Raw genomic sequence first — 19809 nt, forward strand, 5'->3', positions numbered from 1 at the left:
GAATAACATAGTTTGTTTGCCATTGGATTCCATACATTTCAGTATGGTATTCAACAAAAAAAACTTGCAACTTGAGAGAAAAGATTCATTCAATGAAGAAGAGTCTGACAAAACATAAACCGGGTTGGTATAGCGCCAACATGAGGCCGATAAAAGGGGGGGGGGAGCGGTAATGACTTATTTGGCCTATAGGTTGCATATACAAAAAATATGGCACTGATCGGTCACGTGGTTTGCGAGATTAGCTCCAGAATCACGCACAAACAGACAGACAGACAGACAGACACAGAGGCAAAAACATAATCTACATCCCCGGGCCTTTGGCCTGGCGGAGATAATAAGTCCCTTCATGGTGAATAATAATAGGGCTGATTAGCCTGCAGGGGGCAGTAATACTCACATCAGGTCTCAGACTTGCTGCTTGTCCATAGTACTTCTCTGCGGCTTCGTTTAGACTGGCTTGCCTGCAAAGGGAAAACAGAGAGGGGTGATCATCACTCATCTTTATTGCTCCAACTTCAGACAGGGCCTTGAGCCCTTGTGTTTACTGGGGCTCAGGGGTCACTGAGAAAATAAGGGTGAGCTGATGGCGCTGCAGGGAGAATGAGAGCCAATCCCAATTGGCTGTCCGTCTCTCACACTATAGAGCATTGGTTCTCAAACTTTGTAATTTCAAGGACCCCCATAACTCTGAGAGAGTACAAATGGAACCTAAAGGACCTGTGGATCATTTGTATAAATGAGGACACATTACGGGATTTTGATGAGCAGCAGACTTTTGTTTTCCCTGACTCCTGACATCATTATATTGTTTTATTCCTGCTACTCCCGTATGGTCACACACATTCAGTTTGCGCACAAGCAGATCTGTTTACTCAGCAGAACTGTGTTTGCTTCTTTCAAATTGCCCAATGCGTCATTTAAATAGCAATTCACCAAGGTGCATGCATACCTAATTCATACATTCAGTAGGAGATGACACTCCGATTGGTTTAATTCATGTAATGCAGAACACACAAATCTCTTGATTACTTAAGAGACTAAATACAACCCTTTTGTGCCTTGACTCTTGTTTTTCACCCAGATTATGCACCGTTTAACTAGCAAAAATGGAGTTGGACAGGAAAATGTAACTTGTGTCTGGTCTTCAGTCTGAGGAGTTGAGGATGTACAAGCAATATCAGACTCATACTGGAACAAAAAACAAACAAACAACCTTTACGCATAATCATGAACTCGGGACCAGACAAGAGTGTGGAAAGGCAGAAATAGACTAAAAATATGTTACATAAGCCATACTGCAAGGTAAAGGGACATCAGGACAAGCCTGCACAGATCCCTGGAGACCTGAAGTATTTAGTGCCTGTGGTCATAAAACCTGCAGTCAACACAAGAATGTTTTCCATTATACTTTGTTTGCATCTTTGTTCACAATTCACTGTTCTGCCTCCATTATTATGCTATACATTAAGCTGACTGTTCCCCTTGGCTTTCATGTTTATTAATACTTGGGTAAATCAGAAATGACCTTCACGACCTGCAGCTGCATGCATTTCACTGATGGTAACAATTGTCTCACTGCAAACAGTTTATCTTTGACAATGTCAAGGACAGAGTTGCGATGGCTGGCTGAGGGGCCCTTAGGGAGGGGCCCTTAGCTCCTATTGATGAAAGAGAGCAAGGCCTTCAGAACTGCAGGTTCATTAAGGTTGTCTCGACATATTACGGGATCAGCATCCACGACAAAGGAGAAGCTTTCAATACAGGTCAACCAGATCACCGTAAATGCTGGCTTTTCATGTAATCGTTAGCATATGTCATGAATAAACTTCCTTGTATAGTCAATAGCTAGAATCAGTGTTTTCAAAAAAGTATTTTTTATCATCGCCCTGTATATCTGCGATGATGATGAAGATTTACTATCTTATATTCGACACCTGGAGATTCTTTAGAGGCTTAAATATCAATCGGTAGTAAGCAAGTCCTCTATTTCAAATGCAGAAAAGCATGTGCAGAAACCACAGATATCCACAGCAGACATAAAACAAATTACTCCCAAGAAGTGACACATGATACTGTTGTTGCGTTTTCAAAACAAATGAGCCATTTAAGCTCCATATGTGGGCACAGTTGCAGCCGAACCGCAATGCTATTGGCTGGTCAAGAGAAGCGTGTACGTGGATGCTTTACCCCTGAAGTCACAAGAGTTGGACAGAAGTAATACTATATATATATATATATATATATATATATATATATATATATACATATACATGTGTGTGTGTGTGTGTGTGTGTGTGTGTGTGTGTGTGTGTGTGTGTGTGTGTGTGTGTGTGTGTGTGTGTGTGTGTGTGTGTGTGTGTGTGTGTGTGTGTGTGCTTTCCACTTCTACACTATACATGACAGTTGGCATTTATTTATTTATTTATTATTATTTTATGTGTCTATCTGTAAGTTCCATAAGTCCTTACTGAAAATTCTTCTCATGGTCAAAAACTAAACAAAAATCAAGATCATAAGAAGAATTCCTCTGGGGAGCATGAGTAAATTCCATGGCAATCTTTTGTTGTTGTTGTTGTTTGGGAACAAAGTGTCAGACTAATTGGATGGAATGTCATATTTAGTACTTTGCTGCTAGCAGGGATAAATATCTAAACATGAACTTGAGTTGCTGAATTTGTTGCTTTCACAGTGAAGTTCTTGTGTCCAGTGGAAGTATATATATATATATATTCATTTTCAGAAATGAAATAATCTAATGTGAAAATATTATTCTCACATTTGAACACACCATTCGCCTCACCAGTATCATCAGAGCTGCAGCGCCTCCTGTGAAAGTCTGACTGGGGGTAACTTGGCAAAAATAGCCGATCTGCAACTCAAAACGGACACGATGTGAGCTTGCAGATGGGCCATTTTTGGCTAAGATATTTAGAGTAGACAGTAGAGCGACAACGGGAGGGGACCTAGTATAGAGCCCTTAGGAATATGGTCAACTAAGTATAGGGTGAGTAAGTGGTTAATGTGGTGGTTAAAGTGTAAAATGGACCCTTATAGGGCCTATTTTTAAGTTAACCCGCTTTGACTGTGGCTAATGGGAACCCAGAGGACAATGAAATGCAGCAACATAAACCAGTGTCGGGGTGTGAACCCAAAGCTCTGAAGAAACAGCTGCAAGGAAAATTGCATGACTACAAGACTTTGCTGTTGGTCAGAAACCTTGTATCTCCATATTTTAACTCTTTATTTTATCTGTATTTTTTCCATAAATGAATGCCTTACTTCAATGTACAAGAGTGCAATGCAAAAGTAGCAAAAGTAGCGGTTACACTTTACTTAAAGGTTGGGTCTATAATACATTATAAGCTCAGTGGAACAGCACATTAAAACTACCATAACTTAGTTTGTTATAAGTTGTTATGCATAATTATAACAATTTATAACACTTAAGGTCCTTACACACCGGGGCGATTTTTTTCATGCGAATATTACGTTTTTTTTTAAAACCTTATAAAGTCAATGCAAGCTTCCACACCAGTTTCGCGGAGCGAAAAAAGCGTCTTAATTATTCGGAACGAGTCCGAATTTTGCGTATATTCGCATATTCGCCGGTGTGTAACCACCTTTACACTTGAAAGTATTATGGAGCCTTACAAGTGCATTATAATGCATTATAAATGTGATTATAATACATTATAGGCACAACCTTTAAGTAATTGATGCCTGGTAGTTATAATGTGCTGTTCCGCTGAGCTTATAATGCATTATGACCAGCACTTATAATACTTCATAAACCTTGTTATAAGTTGTTATGCATGATTATAAACATTTATAAAAAGTGTTATAATGCCTTATAAGCATATAATAATGCATTCTAAATGTGATTATAATGCATTACAGTATATACCCGACCTTAATATACAGTCTTACCAAAATAGCTAAAGTAAAAAAGTAAAGTAAAGTGAAATTGGTTTAGTCTTTCCATGGGTTTTATAAATATTTAACCAACAAAAAGTGTCAACAAGAGCTTGCGATTAAATAAGAAGTTCCATATCCTGAAAAGCAACACTTTTGGAGATACAAGGTTTGCACCCGACAGCGACGAAGAGCAGTGGGAGGACGAGACAGATGGAAAATAAAATAAGCATCTTGAGTGAATCAAAACATCTCCCTGGATGAAACGCACTCGACCGTATTTCAAATCAGCGACCCAGCCACCGTTCTTCCTGCCCTGACGTCTAGTAATCGCAGGATGCTTTATTAACCCCACAGCAGATGCACACACGCACAAATCATCGACAGCGTCGCTCAGGCCAGACGTTACTCAGGACATAATAATGCCTAAATGAGAAAACTGTATTTTAAAACAACAATCAGATATTTGCATGGCAGCTGGAGCTGTGCAATCTGCTGTCCAAACAGCAAGAAAAAGTGCAGGGTAAAAAAAACCTTCTGAACAACAGCATTCACAATACTTGCAGGGGCAGGACTAACTGCCATCAGTCTCTCTGGATTACTGCTGACATTACAAAGTTAGCCATTTTTTTTATCATAGAGTTTGTGGTCTGCAAAGACAGATTATGTAATCATCAGGGCTAAAATCATGACAGGCTACTATAATACACTTCACCAACGATGACATTAAAACCATGTCTTGGAAAGGAAGGGACAAACACAGATGAAGAGTCTGGAACAGTCTTCTACGGTCTATTGATGCCCTTTTCTTGCTTTGTGCGCATTTATGGACTGTGTGAAAAGTGTCATGACATCCTAGTCTATATTTTTCCGGCTCAAAGGGATTTAAACCCTTAAAGGAAAGCATTAGAACGCTCCCTTGGGCTTTAACTCTGAGCCTGCCTTCCTCGTCCCACCTCTGGCCTACAGGCAAGACCCGCTTTGACATAATGTGCTGATTGTTTAAAGACGAGGGGGTGCAAGGAAGCAAACCTGTCAGTGACGAAAGGCCCCAAAGGGCAATAAGAGACGTTTTGCACATCTGAGGGGTCTCTGCCCCTCCTTTTAATCTCTCTCCTTCCCCCGTGCAGATTCACTTGCTTCCCCAACAACCCAGGGTCTTCCCGTGTCCGTGTCCAAGACAAACACATAAAGAACATGAGCTGCGAAGATGTGAGACCCCATGCCAGGCGGTGGAGAGGGGCCAGAGGCCTCTCTTTATCTGCCGGGGGGTCTGGAGCACTGGAAGGGGACTTTCTATAGCAGCGCTTCCCAACCTTTTCTGGATCAGGGCCCACTTGAAAATGTTGAAAGCGTTTGCTGCCCACCTATCTGACCACTTAAAGGTAGGGTAAGTGATTTTCTTTGGTTAAAATAAGTGTTAAATAGCTCTATATTCTGATAGTACTCATTGCTATAGAGTGTTTGTTCAGTAAAAGGAGTCTCCTTGTCTCTCCAGCTCTTTATAAAACAGAAAATGCATTTTCGTTTCAGTTTCAGTTTCATTTCCAATTTTATCCAATCAGGATAGAGAACTCAATCAGGATATAGATTAAAACAAATGAAATTGGAAGAGATGACACTAAGAAATGAGCAGACAAAATTGGAACTGGAACACTATAAAAATGAAGCTTAAAAATTGGTACTTTCTCCTGATTGGCTGAGATTTTGACACCTACCGCAAAATGTATTTTCTGTTTATTAAAGAGCTGGAGAGACGGGGAGACTCCTGTTACTGAACAAACACTCTATAGCAATGAATATAGTGCTTTAATCTTTTAACAAAATACTTTTTGTTTTAACCCAAAAATATCACTTACCCTACCTTTAACACAGCAGCCTTAATGGTCAGGTGGTAACATTTCAAGGTTTTAAAGAAACAATACCATGACTCTTTATTTTAATGTTATAGTTTCTTTAAACCACCTGCTCTGTAGAGAATATTGTGAATATCTCCATGGAACAAACGGTGTACGGAGGAGAGGGAAATGCAGCAGCAACAACAGCTACTACGATTACTCTACGACTACTATTACTCTACGACAGTGGTTCTCAACCAGTGGTCCGGGGACAACCAGTGGTCCTTGAGGGGGTTCCAGGTGGTCCCCAGCCTAAATGATGGGAGAGTTGGTAACCAAATGGACCCTTATGTAGATCTTTAACTCTTGAGAGGGTAAAATGAAACATTTGGTTTAATTTTATGCTCTCAAGAGTTACATTGTTGTTAAACATCTGCATTACTTAATTTACAAGAAATCTACACTATTAGAGAATGTAGAAGAATTGTTATTTTGATCAACGTTTGCCTGTTATCTTTCTATTGTACCAACATCAATACAGCATGGAATTGTGGACAAAATCTTATCCAACGAAAACTAAATATTCTGACCTTGATATGAAAAAAAACACGCTCTACGACTACTATTACTTACTACTTAGAAAATAACCGATCTACAAGCTCACAAAAAGTGTTCAAACTGTTCCTCATTTTGCTGGGGGCCGCCTGGGGGCCCCCGGCCCACACTGTGAGAACCACCGGTCTAGCAGTAAACATACAAGACAGACACAAGACAGTCGTGGTTCAGGACACCGAATCCAGCTGTTTCCTCTCTACAGGCAGCTGATGTTCTGAAACTGTAAACCATCATCACATTTAAATTACGGAACGGCTCTCAATATAATCACATCGCCGCTGATTTGTCTTTCAGTCAGTCTGTGTGGCAGCGTGCTGTGAAGTGGTACAGGGCCGTATGCACACATTTCCACTCTTGGCCTCGTGTTCCCAAGGAACACAAGGGTTTGCGGGTTACAAGAAGCACTCATACTTAGACTTCCACTCAGCTGAACCTTGTTGTGATTTGGAAACAGACTTCCACAGAGGAGCCAGAAATAGCATGGTGAGAGAGATGGAGAGGAGGGAGGGATGAAGTATGAGAGAGAGAGAGAGAGAGAGAGAGAGAGAGAGAAAACATACACGACCATGTGCAGTAGCAGCATTAACCAATAAACCCAAAACTTAGTTGACCGGATTCCCAAGTGCTTTATACTAGGACCCTTATATCTTCGCTGAAAATAGCCGATCTACAAGCTACAAATCGGCTATTTCCACTGAGCGGTAGCCCTAGAATAGGGATGCTAGGGCAGACAAGCAGCGCCCTGGCAGCACTGCAGCATGAGGGGAGGATTACAAGGAACGTCCAGTAAATCATGGGCTGTGGAGTGCTGAAAGCCCCAGGATAAAACGTACAGACAACAAACCTCCCTTCCTCAAGCTCTACCACCCTCCCCAACGACCCCCACCCAGGAAGGCATGGAAAACTGTGTGGCCCATCCATTTAATCTATTCTGCACAATAGCCATCCATAATGTGTCTTTGTGCAGGTGCGGGAGGAGGCGAAGGTTTCTCCTTTCTTAAAAGGAGAAACCTCTGGAGTTGGTCGGTGTCTCGTCAGATACACTCACCTGAGCATGTGGGCCGCGCTGAAGACCACATCAAACTCCCCGCCATCGAGGTGGGCCGCTTTCTCCGCCATCTCTGCCGCTTCCCGCGACCGCGACTCTTCCAACAGAAACTGACCTGGCGGGGCCGAGGGGAGAGAACGACATCACTGTTAGTGATCCCTGGAGCATTGGTGGAAAGTAACAAGTACATTTACTCAAGTACTGTACTCAAGTACAATTTTGAGGTACTTTTAATTTCCATTTTTCGATACTTTATACTTTTGGTCCATAAAATATTGTACTTTTTATTACACTACAATTATTTGACATCTTCAGTTACTAGTTACTTTGCAGATTTAGATTGTAATAAAAAACACACATTAACCACCTAACGGTTATTTTATATTTCGGCTATTAGCCGATCTACTGAGTATTTCTACTTGTTGTAAATCAGAGTAGGTCTACTCCTTCCACCTCTGATCACCGTTCGAAATAATGCGGGATCCGCATGGAGGAGAGGAGGGAGTGTTGTCTTTGGCCCAGGTGGATGTGCAGCCTCGTCTGTCCTCGTAATGATTCAGTGAAACACTAGATATGAGTGCTGTGCTCCATCGCTCCTTGACCATCACTCAACCCCCCATTTGTTCAAATTAGTTCATCTTGATAGGAATGTTTCTTTAAGGAGAAAGGAGAATATGGTTTGGAATGTCTGAGGAAGGGCGTGGCTGGCTGTCATGGTGGACCTTTGTAGACCCTGCTAATGAGATGGGATTACGGAGCCCTTACAGGGCCCTGAACCCCGGGCAGACCTCTTGGAAAAGGCCAGGTTTGGAAAGGAATTAACACCGTGTTGATTTTGGTTAGCCTCACCACTGTACCAGGCTCCCAAACCAGCGAGCGAGACTAAGCATATTTTCCTTAATAACTGTGGATGAAATGGAAGCCGTGGCTGCAGGCCTTTAGACCGGAGAGAGAGACTTCAAACCGTGACTTCTGCACGCAGCAGCTCCACGTTACGGGTTGTACTGAGACTGGAGATACTCAACTTACAAGTTCTAATGGAATTGATTCTGACACATAAAAGTTATACCTCGAATCGTATAGCAAAACATTCACCGACATTGATAAAAAATTTGGTTCCACTCATTTTACTGGTAAAATTGAATACGAATTTCAACTTGGGTGATTTGCTGAACAGGAGGAAATGTTTCACTCAGACAGTGTATACATTTTATATTAACCGTGAAATTGTTTATCATCTAACATCATGGATCTTAAAGGATTCTTGTTGGTATTTATAGAAGTAGACCTCATCAATGTTTTAGTCTATTTCTGAGCACAGCAAAAAGCATAAAGACAGATCGGCATAGGTAGATGTTTTTTAAACCAGTATATCTCAATCTGATAATCAGCTGCCTGTCACTAAATTATTGATTGCATCAATGCTATGTATATCCTGCACAAATGCAAAACATTAATACAATTACTAAACACACTGATCAACACTTACCGTAATGCATGTAACAATTGCCTTTCGTTGGATCTAGTTGGATGGCTTTCAGAAAGTATTTTTCTGCTTCCGTCTTCTGCCCCTGAGAGACGAGAATCAGACATTTTGTCATTATTGTTTCAATAAGTTCTGCAGAATTCTCTCCACACAAAAATATCCCATTTACCTCACACATAAAGATGTTCTCCAAGCCACAGACCCTATCTAACATTAAATTATAATCTATAATCCATAAACCACAAACATGAGACACTGGTGGTATTCCTTCAACTTCATGTGTCTTCCTGTCAAAGTGTAAATGTCCTGCTGGTCAAGGCTGACTGGGCACTGGGCAGGACAAGCACTCATTCATTACACACAGTTTATATGTGTAGAAATAACAGTCCTACAGCATGCACCACAGACTGGCTGTGTGTGGCCTGACCGCAACGGGGAAAAGGAGAGAAGTCATGGAACTGGAGAAAAAAGGTAAAGAATAGATAGAGAACAGATGAGAGAGAAAGACCAGAGAGAATTAAATCTCCAAAACATTATCTCATATTGCTATGGAAAGACTGATGCACGTGCAACTGCAGATTGCCTGAATACATTCTATAATCAATTTAGTGATTCATTTCTTTCAATTCAGGCTTGAAATGACTATTTTCTACCCTGGAGAAGTAAACCTGCCTTGATATTAATGCATTTACTTCATATTTACACGCCACTTTCAGTTTTTACTTTTAAGTGAGTGATGCAGTGTGTGAAGATTCTACATTTGTATTCAACTGCTTTCTGCTCCATAATGGGCTCCATAATGGGTCACATGCTACCCACCTCCTTGTAGAAATCAATGCCTAGCCCATAGAGAAATGTTACACATTTTAAGCATGTGTTTATTTGTGCATCAGCATCTACACCCTCACACACGCTTAGTAAACATAAGCACAGTTTGCAGCTTGCGTTAAAAAGCAATATAGCCTAGAGAGGGACAGAGGTGGAGTGTGGAGGTGGAGTCAGGCTGCCGGAGACAACTGTCTGTCAACAATAAAAGGTGTGCTGCTGCGCTATCACCGTGAGCATTATGTTTCATATCATCATATCAATATGTTTAGACTCAACATGACAAAACTATTCATAAGGTCAGTGTAACATTTGATGTGGTCAGTTATAGTACAGAAACATAACATAACCATGTGCATGCACGCAGCATGCATCAGAAGTGCTCCGGTACTTAACGAGACAGCTGTCTACAAGCACCAAAGACAGCTCTCTTATAAGGGGAGGGACACAGTAAAATGGTTGCATTGTAATGCACTCGACTGATCTCGGTAGGAAAAAAAAAGAGAACAAAATCCGGAGTCTCAGATCAGACTCGAGTACTACAGCCCTATTGTGTGTGCAGCAGTTTCTTTAACCTTTTTAGAGAAAGAGAGACACGTTGCTGTGTCCTGGGAGAGTGGAGGTATGTTGCATGTAGCTTGATGAGCGACAGCAGCAGACGGAAACACAGTGGACTTCTAGGGGCTTTGCAGCTTGACCAATCACAGCTCAAAAAGATTAGAGCAACCGACCAGCATAGCCACCAGCTCGGGTTCACTACAACAGATCTAAACTCCAGCTGCGCATCAAGTGTCCTCTGATCAGCAATCAACTCCATTATAAAAGTTCATGTTTGATCGTATGATTAGTAAAATAATGTAAAATGTTTTCTGAAAGATAATGCCTTCACATGAATTATATATAAAAAGAAAATAACGGTAAAGAGTTGAACTACAATGCCATGGCTTTACAAAGAGAGGAAATAATCATTCCATATTACATGAGCTTGTTAAATAATGCTTAAAACAAATATCTCCCTCTTTGAAGCACAGGGTTTCACCCAATAATCACAATCTAGCATAAATGACTGTATACTTCAGCAGGCACATTCAATTTTCAAATGTCTCGGTTCAATGGCTTGACAATTTTCCAATGTAAATATTTGAGCGTGGGATGCCTTGATGCAAAGGAAAATCAAGCAAGTGTTAAATACGTACGAGCTGAAGGTGTCCAAGAGGCAGTAATAGCTCCAACCTGAAAGGCATCATTTCTCTGTGTTTTCACACTCTACTTTGCGGATGGAGCAAAGTTTACATTTGCGGAGCAGCTGGATTTATAATAACATCAGCGCCATTTCTATTTACTCTACTTCAGCCAAGAGCGTTGGTGCATTGGAATGAGTTGCAGTTGTGAGTGGATTGATGATATGAATTACAACACGTCAGAGAATATTCATTGAGAATGTGGGTATAGTCTCCATGTTATGGTAGCTAACATAAAGTACTTGTTGGTGTGAATAACAGTGCTTTCTGCAACGTGGGTAAATCCACGTAATTATAGACAGTGGCTCTCCAAGTAGGGTCCGGGGACCCCCTGGGGTCCTTAGCAAAACGAGTTTAACCACTTAAGCTCTAGCTAATTCTAAAATAGTGGAAAGAGATGATCTACAAGCTACAATCGTATCGCACTGTGAGATTGTAGAGATGCTATTTTTGAACAAATTTAGCCTATGATGTGCACAAAATAGGGACACCAGGTTGAAAGATGTTAATGTCACTATAATATCACCAGCTAGGAGGTAATCCAATGAGAGAATGTACTGTATAACTATAACTATTCAGATCATAGAGACAGGCTGTAGAATTCAGTACTAAATGTAATCTACAGTATCAACCAAGATCTTCTCTTATGGGGGTCCCTGGCACCAAATATTTTTAAATTGGGGGTCCTTGACATGAAAATGTTTGAGAAGCACAGAGAAACAAGATGTCAGTCCTCACACCCACATGCTGATTTAACAAAAACACTAAAACAATCAAATTTCCCAGAGCTCCATAACCACCCCCCCCCCCCTCCACAACCCCCCACCACACACACACACACGCTGACAAGTGCAAAAAATAGAAATATAAATCCAGGAATATTTCCTAAGACACAGCCTGTGTCCTGAGACATCAGTGTGGAGAGTAGACACATGATCCTCCTTTCACACACTGAGCTTATTGTTGGTGTGCGGTGGTTGACCCCCATGAATCTCCCAGCAACAATCTCCCGACACACTGCAGATGTATTCCTGGCTCCGTGGTGGTCGGCGTGGTGATTACTGTATGAATGTGGGGCCTGCGTCTTGTTAGCTGCAGGAGATGACATGTGAATGACGGAAACCAATAACACGAGCATCACTGCCGCTGTTCTGCGTCCATCACTGACCCCGGGGTGTAAAGCGAGAGCCCGGCACATCCCGAACCCCCTGGTGGGTCGGCGGAGGTGCACCGGGGTCTGCGCCACATGGGGCCGGGGGTTCCTGCGATACTAATCTCTGCACATAACCTGAGATTCACTCTCCCCACCCCCTTCCTTCATCTCACTCCTCAAAGAAACTTTTGTCAGCGATATATAACGCTGTTCTCCCCTCCTCAGCTACCAATGTACCTCCAGTGTGCCCTCCTGTCAACCTCCCTGTCACCCTGCTCCTGTGCTGTCTCTCCTAGCCCCCCCCCTCCTCCTATCTCAATCTAAACCTTCCAGCATCATATTATCCTCATTCCACCTCCAGCCCACCTCCAGCCTGCTGGGATCTGAACCCAGTGACCCAGAGAGGGTTTGAAATCCTCGTCTTTCACAGTGGAGACGGGATGGGAATTCAGAGGGAGTAGGAGGAGGTGGAGGTAGAGGTAGTAGTGGGGGGCCGGCGAGTAGAGAAGGAGGTGGTTTTTGATCAGGTCTAAATTCTACCAAGGCCTAACAACTTACACCCTCTAGACTTAGTATACTGGACCTGAGTTGGCTCTGTACTTACATGGACCGCTTTTTACCATCTACACCAAATCTCTTTGCCCCAAAATAGCTGATCTACAACTACAATGCCTCGCAACACGCAGCGTTGAGCTTATAGTTTGGCTATAGTTTGGCAAAGGATGTCGACTGACAGCGTTGTGCAGCCTAAGATCAATTCGCCTTAAGTCACAGTAGAAGGATCATAGATGTGACACATTTACATCCCCATAAATAGAACAGGCAGCAGCCTAAGGAGCTCAGGTTTTAACACAAACATTTAAAGGAAGTGAGCTAGTGAGGACACAGTTTTCACCCCTAAAACTTGCACAAAGTCACAAACTTGCTGACACATTTCACAATAACCCTCCACTCTTGAGTCTTAATACCTGAGGATAAAGAGTATTTTATGCTTGTCGAAGTAACTCTGATAGGGTTATCCTCTGGGATAGTGTCTAAAAACCCTCCTCCATCCATCTCGTTGGGATATCTAGAGGGATTCACCCCAGAAGGTTCAAACTCAGCTTTTCTCCCAAATCAATAACATCAACTTAAGTGAAATGAGTTTTTCTCTACGGTCCAGTGAGTGCTTATCCTGTTCATTAAATCAAGTCAGAAATCTTCTCTATAGTGGACTCTGTTGCATCCCACAACAACCACCCCAGAGTGTCTTCGCTGACAGAACTTCATTTCACAGAATCCAGGGCTTTTGTTCAGAAAACAATTCATGTCACCAAGGGACATTTATGTGTTAAGGGCTGCATTAAATATTCTTTAACCTGACCAAGACTCTTTTAGTACCGATGGAGAAATCAATCTAACATTGTTCTCTGGTCTAAGACAATTATAGATAAACACAAAGAAAATGTAAAGATATCCACAACCCATACTGAAGGTATAGCGGCAGAATAGAGTTACAAAGAAAACAAAGACTTTCTGTTCACTAAACCCGTGTAGTACATGAAAGACTTTTAACATTCCAGACCCAGTGCTATTACAAAAAACTCTGCTTTTCAGCAAAATGACCAATCAGTAAAAAAAAGAAGTAACTTTCAGTTAAGTCGTATCCTTTAAATTTACTATCCACTGTAAAGTGCACGCATCAATTATGATGCCCGCCAACTCATGATTTAGGAGAGACTCTTGAAACGGACTCTGTTGCTGTAACAGAAATGAGAAGTGGCATGCAAAGGAAGGAGCTGGTCGTTTTCCTCAGTTCCTGAGTCCATCCTGGGTCTTTGAACATGTTTATGTCTTGACATAAAGTAAGAGAGAGAGAGAGAGAGAGAGAGAGAGAGAGAGAGAGAGAGAGAGAGAGAGAGAGAGCGAGAGAGAGACTCACCCTTCTACTGACCTTCTCCTGCCCAACCCTCCTCTCACATGTGGCACTCTGATCTCACCGTCTCCATTTAGATCTGACCCACACTCCTATCTGATCCACTGGGATCCTATCTGGTCTTCTAGTCCAGTGGTTCTCAAACTTTTTCATGTCAAGGACCCCCAAATTGATATGTATTTGGCCGAGGACCCCCATCTGAAAATGTTTTGTGCCAGGGATCCCCAGAAGAGAAGATTTTACTTTCAAGATTTAAAAAAAAAATAGCAGATGTACAAGCCTGCAGCGCGGCACGAAGTGACGTGCTGTGAGCTTGTACATCTGCTATTTTTAAATACCCACGGTAACACATTTTTCTGGGGACCCCATGGAACCACTCAATTACAATTTAGGCGTTTAGTAGCCGCTCTTATCCAGAGCGAATTACAAGTGCAAAATTGGAATAAGCAGAGTAAACATGAACCCTTGTGAGCATGGAGACATTTCTTCTGTAATGCGTAAAATTAATATTTAAACAAGTATTCCAATCATGACCAAAATGTTTTTGTGATTCATGTACTAGGTGACAAAAGTTATACCCTCTCACAGAATACCCGACCGTTAACCCCACTGGGAAATCCTGCTGCAACAGATCAGGATCAGGTTCAAACAAACACAGCTGATCATACCTCCGTGTTGACTCAATAGCGCTGTCTCACCAAAATCAACTATGTTAAAGCGTATATACTTCGAGGACCGGGATCCCCCAGAGCATTACAAGAGGTCCGCTCCTCATTCCCTCTACACCAAAACTCTAAGTGAAAATAGTCCTTCTACAAGAGAGAGAGAGAGAGACAGAGAGGGGGAGAGAGGAGTGTCATCTTACCGTGATGGCCAGCAGTTTGCCATAGGTGAGGTGTGCTGGAATGTGGTCTGGCTTGGCTTTCAGTGACTCTTGGTACCAGTGCTCTGCCTCGGCTAGCTTGTTCAGTCTCATGTAGGACTCTCCTGTGACAGGAAAGGAACGGCTCAGGTCAGTGGTTAAAATGACCGTCCTATTGACCATCCTATTGTTTTACTGAGGCATTCAATTGACCCCAGCGGATTGTGAAGCTCAAACGCAGTGTTTATCATTCAAAAGGCACAACAAAATCCAGAGTGTCGGAGTGTGTCAAAATGTACCCGTTATGGGTCCATTCTGGGGGTCTGTTCTCCTTAAACTCGCTTTGAACGTAGAGGATTCCAAGGAGCGGGTTAAATTCGTCAAATTGCAAAGGCCCGTATTTGTTTTCGAATGTTTAGATCTCGACCAGCAGAAGTGTCTTAGGAACAAAGATAGACGGCTCTCGATTACCAAAAGCAAACAGTTCACTCGTGTTCAACGACGGACCTATAAAAATAATCAGCACAGATGTTTGGGTTTCTGAGGTGTTTGAGAGAGTTCACAGGGAGGCTCACAGGAAAACATCAAGCGATTCAATCACAGATGTGATCACCACACTTCTCTGGTGTTGTGATGTGAAGCTGATGACACAAGTATCAACACTCTGGGAGCCCGACCATGCCATATTTTTGGATCCAAAGCGATCCTGATTTTGGAGAGTAGTAGACCACCGATTACTGATGATTAGCCTACCGATATTTTGTACAAAAAAGTGCAACATCATGAAATCAATTTGAAAAACTTGGATTGGATACATTTTTTATTTTGTATAAGCAAAAAAAAATATATAGAAACAAAAACTCACATTTGGATAGATGAAGTATATATTGACTTCAATATATTAAAAGAACATCTAACTTTAATTACAGTGAACAAGAATACAAGTAAATATAAAATACACATAAACTGAACTTATTAACTAATTTAACTAACTAACTAATTTATTTAATTTAACCAGCAGCCCTATAAAAACAATTCAAAAATAGCAAATCTACAAGCTCCATCAATCACACCATAGCAACGTGATGTGTTTTGAACTTGAAGGTCAGCCATTTAAAAAAAGATTTAATACAAATCCTGATCTTTACGATGTGAAGCAGATGACACAAGTATCAATAATCTCCACGATGTTTCAAACATTAATCTGAAACCCTCCTCCTCCTCCTCCTCTCACAGCATAGAAACTCTGCCTGCCAACACCTGAAACAACAATGACTTCCCTTTGATAGCCCTCCCTTACAGTCCTGCTATTACAAGAATTCCACAACATATAGGCCAGTAATTATAATAGGCACAACATTGCAAAAACAATATTTGAACGGTAATTAAGGAAGGGGCGACTAATGCACTGGGTACGTGACAAACGCATTAACATTTAACGTGAACTCGTAACACGGTTTATGAAGCCTAGTAGACCAGCAAATTAAACAATATTTCAGCTAGAGAGTGCACTCACACACATTCTCAAGAGGATTAGGAGTGAGTGTTTCCCCGATAATAATCTTTGGTAAGTAACAGGTTGCCAGTGACTAATCACCATTTGCTGACCTATGGTGATGTGAAAACAACCGCCTTGCCTTATTATGAATGGCTGGTGGAACACTGTGTAATAATGTCTGTGAACACATGTCACACAGACATGTAAGTGGTGTCAAATTCAAATCCCCACTTCCTCTTTTGCTGGACAAGATTAGACTGATGATGACATCATTCAGGTCACAGCCAAGTCAAATATATCGGCCATTATTTGACCTTTAGGTGGTATCAGCAATCATGCAGTTGATGTGTCCCAATTTTAAACTTTCAGATTTGGTTGAATAAAATCACGTTTGTGTGTATTTTGATTTACTTGTTTGCTTGTTCATTGAATAATTAAATAATTGAATTGGTTCAAATATCAGTAATCAAAGAATCATCTGGCACGGGTCGGGCTCTAATGATCACTCGGTGTGATTGTACAACGACAAAACCAGACGTTGGACTGTTCCGTTTAACCCTTAAGACCGAGAACGCATTTGTGTCATTTTAGATTGTAACCACTTTAACCATATTTTACACTTTGGCTATACAAAAATTGCAGATATACAAGCTCATAGCGCAGCGCAGATCTGCATTTTTTTTCAAAAATCTTGAACATTTGTGCAAATCTTTGAATATATATATTTTCAAAGCCAACATTTGTAACTAAAATCTTTGCATCTGGGGGTCCCTGGAACTAAATATTTTGAGATGGGGGTCCGCGGCCACATACATACATGACATGAAAAAGTTTGAAAACCACTGATATTATATGAGACATAATTGTTTCAGAAAACTGTTAGGATTTAGAAGACATTTTGTAGAGTCGGCCTCAGGTCTTAACGGGTTAAGATGAGGCGTTGCTTCTCTCCACCTGATAACTGCTGATGGGGAATATAATAAAGCAGACATACAGTACAGTATGCAGCCGTTTCACAGCGTTCCCATCAGAGCTCTGTATGAGAGGAGTAAAAACAGTGCAGTGCTGTACAATTAGAAGTGACACCGACTCCCGGCGGGCCAAAAAAAAAAAAACTCCCTCTGTAACAGAACACGGCCCACCAGAGAGGGCGGGAGATAGACCACCACCCAGCTCCTCTCCTGATGAATGGTTCTGCTCCTTGGATTCTGACAAACTCTGCACAGGAAGCAGTGGTGGTCTGTAACGAAGCACATTTACCTGGGTATCTGTACTTGAGTACTTGAGTATTTATTTATATTTTTCTTTTGGTAAGCCTGACTTTCCTCCACTACATTTCAAAGAGAAATATTTATACTTTTGACTCCGCTAGATTTCTAGGAAGGGACCCCAGGACACAAACGCAAGCGATGTGACGTGTTGTGAGCATGTAGATCTGCTAGTTTCACTATTTTATTTTGTTTTTAATTATTTTGGAAAAGTTTTACATTTAAACACAGCAATGCATTGATATTAAAAAGGAAATGCACTTTCGTACTTTTGAATAATTGAGTTTTAATTGTATTTATTTCTAAATTAAGCAAGTACTCCAGTACAAATTTGACTGAGCAACTTTCACTTGTAGTGGAGTTCTATTTGACCCGGAGTATCGATATCTTGACTCAAGTACATGGATTGAGTACTTTGTCCACCACAGGGTTGGAACGAGATATGAGCAGGTGTTGCAAACATGCAGATCAGTTCCGTGGAGAAAGCACGCTCGGCCGCTGCAAGAATCCCAGACCTCTGGTCAGAACGTCTCCCTTCCCACAGACAGAGCTGTGAAACCAGTTCACATCTGGTCGACATTTGGACATAATCTGAACACCTCTGTCAAACTGCATTTGCCTGCAAACTAGTGAGTCCCATTGTACAGGAGAACATGGAACAACAGTGTTTGTGAATGTACTGTACGAGAGAGAGTCTGACATTTGAATGACATGATTCAGTGAGTGGAACTCGGGGTCAGTTGAAATGGATATTGTTTTTAAAAATCAAAAAGTCAAAACTCTGCAGCTGTTTTCTCACAGCTGTCATGTGAGGTGTGAGATTATTCTTGTAGCGAGAGCAAATTAACTCTTAACACACTGCTGAAAGTTCAGCGCCTGGGGCAGAAACACTGTGTGGAATGGTATTGAAGGGCGCATATCTGTGTATGTAAATATATATATATACTGTGTGTGTGTGTGTGTGTGTGTGTGTGTGTGTGTGTGTGTGTGTGTGTGTGTGTGTGTGTGTGTGTGTGTGTGTGTGTGTGTATATATATATTAAAACGACCCAGCACGCTCCCTGTTCCGTTTTTCTCACTTGTACTGGTTTCTCACATGTGTGTGTGTGTGTGTGTGTGTGTGTGTGTGTGTGTGTGTGTGTGTGTGTGTGTGTGTGTGTGTGTGTGTGTGTATGTGTGTGTGTGTGTGTGTGTGTGTGTGTTGACCGATTGATCTGAACTTGCACACAGGCATTGACCATTGGCATATGAAGAGAGTGATGAAGCCATTTTTTTCACAGGCCGTTTTTGTGAACGGTCCTTGCAGACTATGGGATCTGTAGTCGTGCATGGTTGCAGTCCCATAGCCTGGATGGACGGTGGGTGGACATGACGGGTATGGACTAGTTATTCTGCATTCACAAGTAATTTAGCTTTTGTGTTTGCAGCCTTAGAGGTGGACAAACCAACACAACACAACACAACACAACACAACACAACACAACACAAAAAGCACTTACCTATCATGTTGTAGAGGCTCTGAGGTGCAAATTGTTTTGGCATTTTCTGTATTGCTTCTTTATACACAGAGAGGGCCTCCTGCAAATGAAAAGCAAAGGAGAGGTCTTTCAATACAGACCAGAAAGAGGCTAGTTTCAACCCTGTACAGAACACTGACACTCACTGAATACACAGCGTGGAATCAGGGGGTCAGCTCTCTAAAAGGCTGGCTAATACAGAGCATGGAAGAAAGGTTTTATCCTCATTAGCTAGAGCAGTGCCAAGGGACCCCATACTGAAAAGATGTTGTGGCCAGGACACCCATAAGAGAAAAAAGTTGTCCAAACTTGTTTAAAAAACAGCAGATCTCCAAGCTCCCAACACGTGTAGATAAAACGGGGCTTAAGTGTTTAAACTGTTATTTTGTTGGTGACCACCTGTGACCCCTTCAAGGACCCCTGGGCGTCCCCTGACCCTACTTTGAGTACAACTGAACTAGAGCAGTGTCACACGTGGATTCTATAGAACAGAGGTCCTCAAACTAGGGGTCGAGACCCTGATTGGGGTCACGGGAAGGTCGCACAACTGAAAAAATAAAAATGTATCATTTCCATTGAGACTGTTTTATGTGTTTTTTAAAAGCATGGCATGTGAATGCATTTCCTTA

General features: G+C 41.7%; 1 protein-coding gene across 1 annotated transcript in view; it reads right to left on the bottom strand.

The window, feature by feature from the left end:
• The window catches only part of LOC308092573 (protein O-mannosyl-transferase TMTC2-like), a 116611-nt gene that overhangs the window by 16115 nt on the left and 80687 nt on the right, over positions 1–19809 (bottom strand). Inside the window, exons 7-11 of the mRNA XM_080438554.1 lie at positions 19163–19241; positions 14902–15023; positions 8906–8987; positions 7417–7531; positions 401–464 (exon numbers count right to left, since the gene is read on the bottom strand). Of these exons, the coding sequence (XP_080294680.1) occupies positions 401–464; positions 7417–7531; positions 8906–8987; positions 14902–15023; positions 19163–19241 (462 nt within the window). The remainder of the gene's footprint in view (positions 1–400; positions 465–7416; positions 7532–8905; positions 8988–14901; positions 15024–19162; positions 19242–19809) is intronic.

Source organism: Gymnoscopelus braueri (genome assembly GCF_963280865.1).
Source record: "Gymnoscopelus braueri genome assembly, chromosome: 9".
NCBI classification, from domain to species: domain Eukaryota; kingdom Metazoa; phylum Chordata; class Actinopteri; order Myctophiformes; family Myctophidae; genus Gymnoscopelus; species Gymnoscopelus braueri.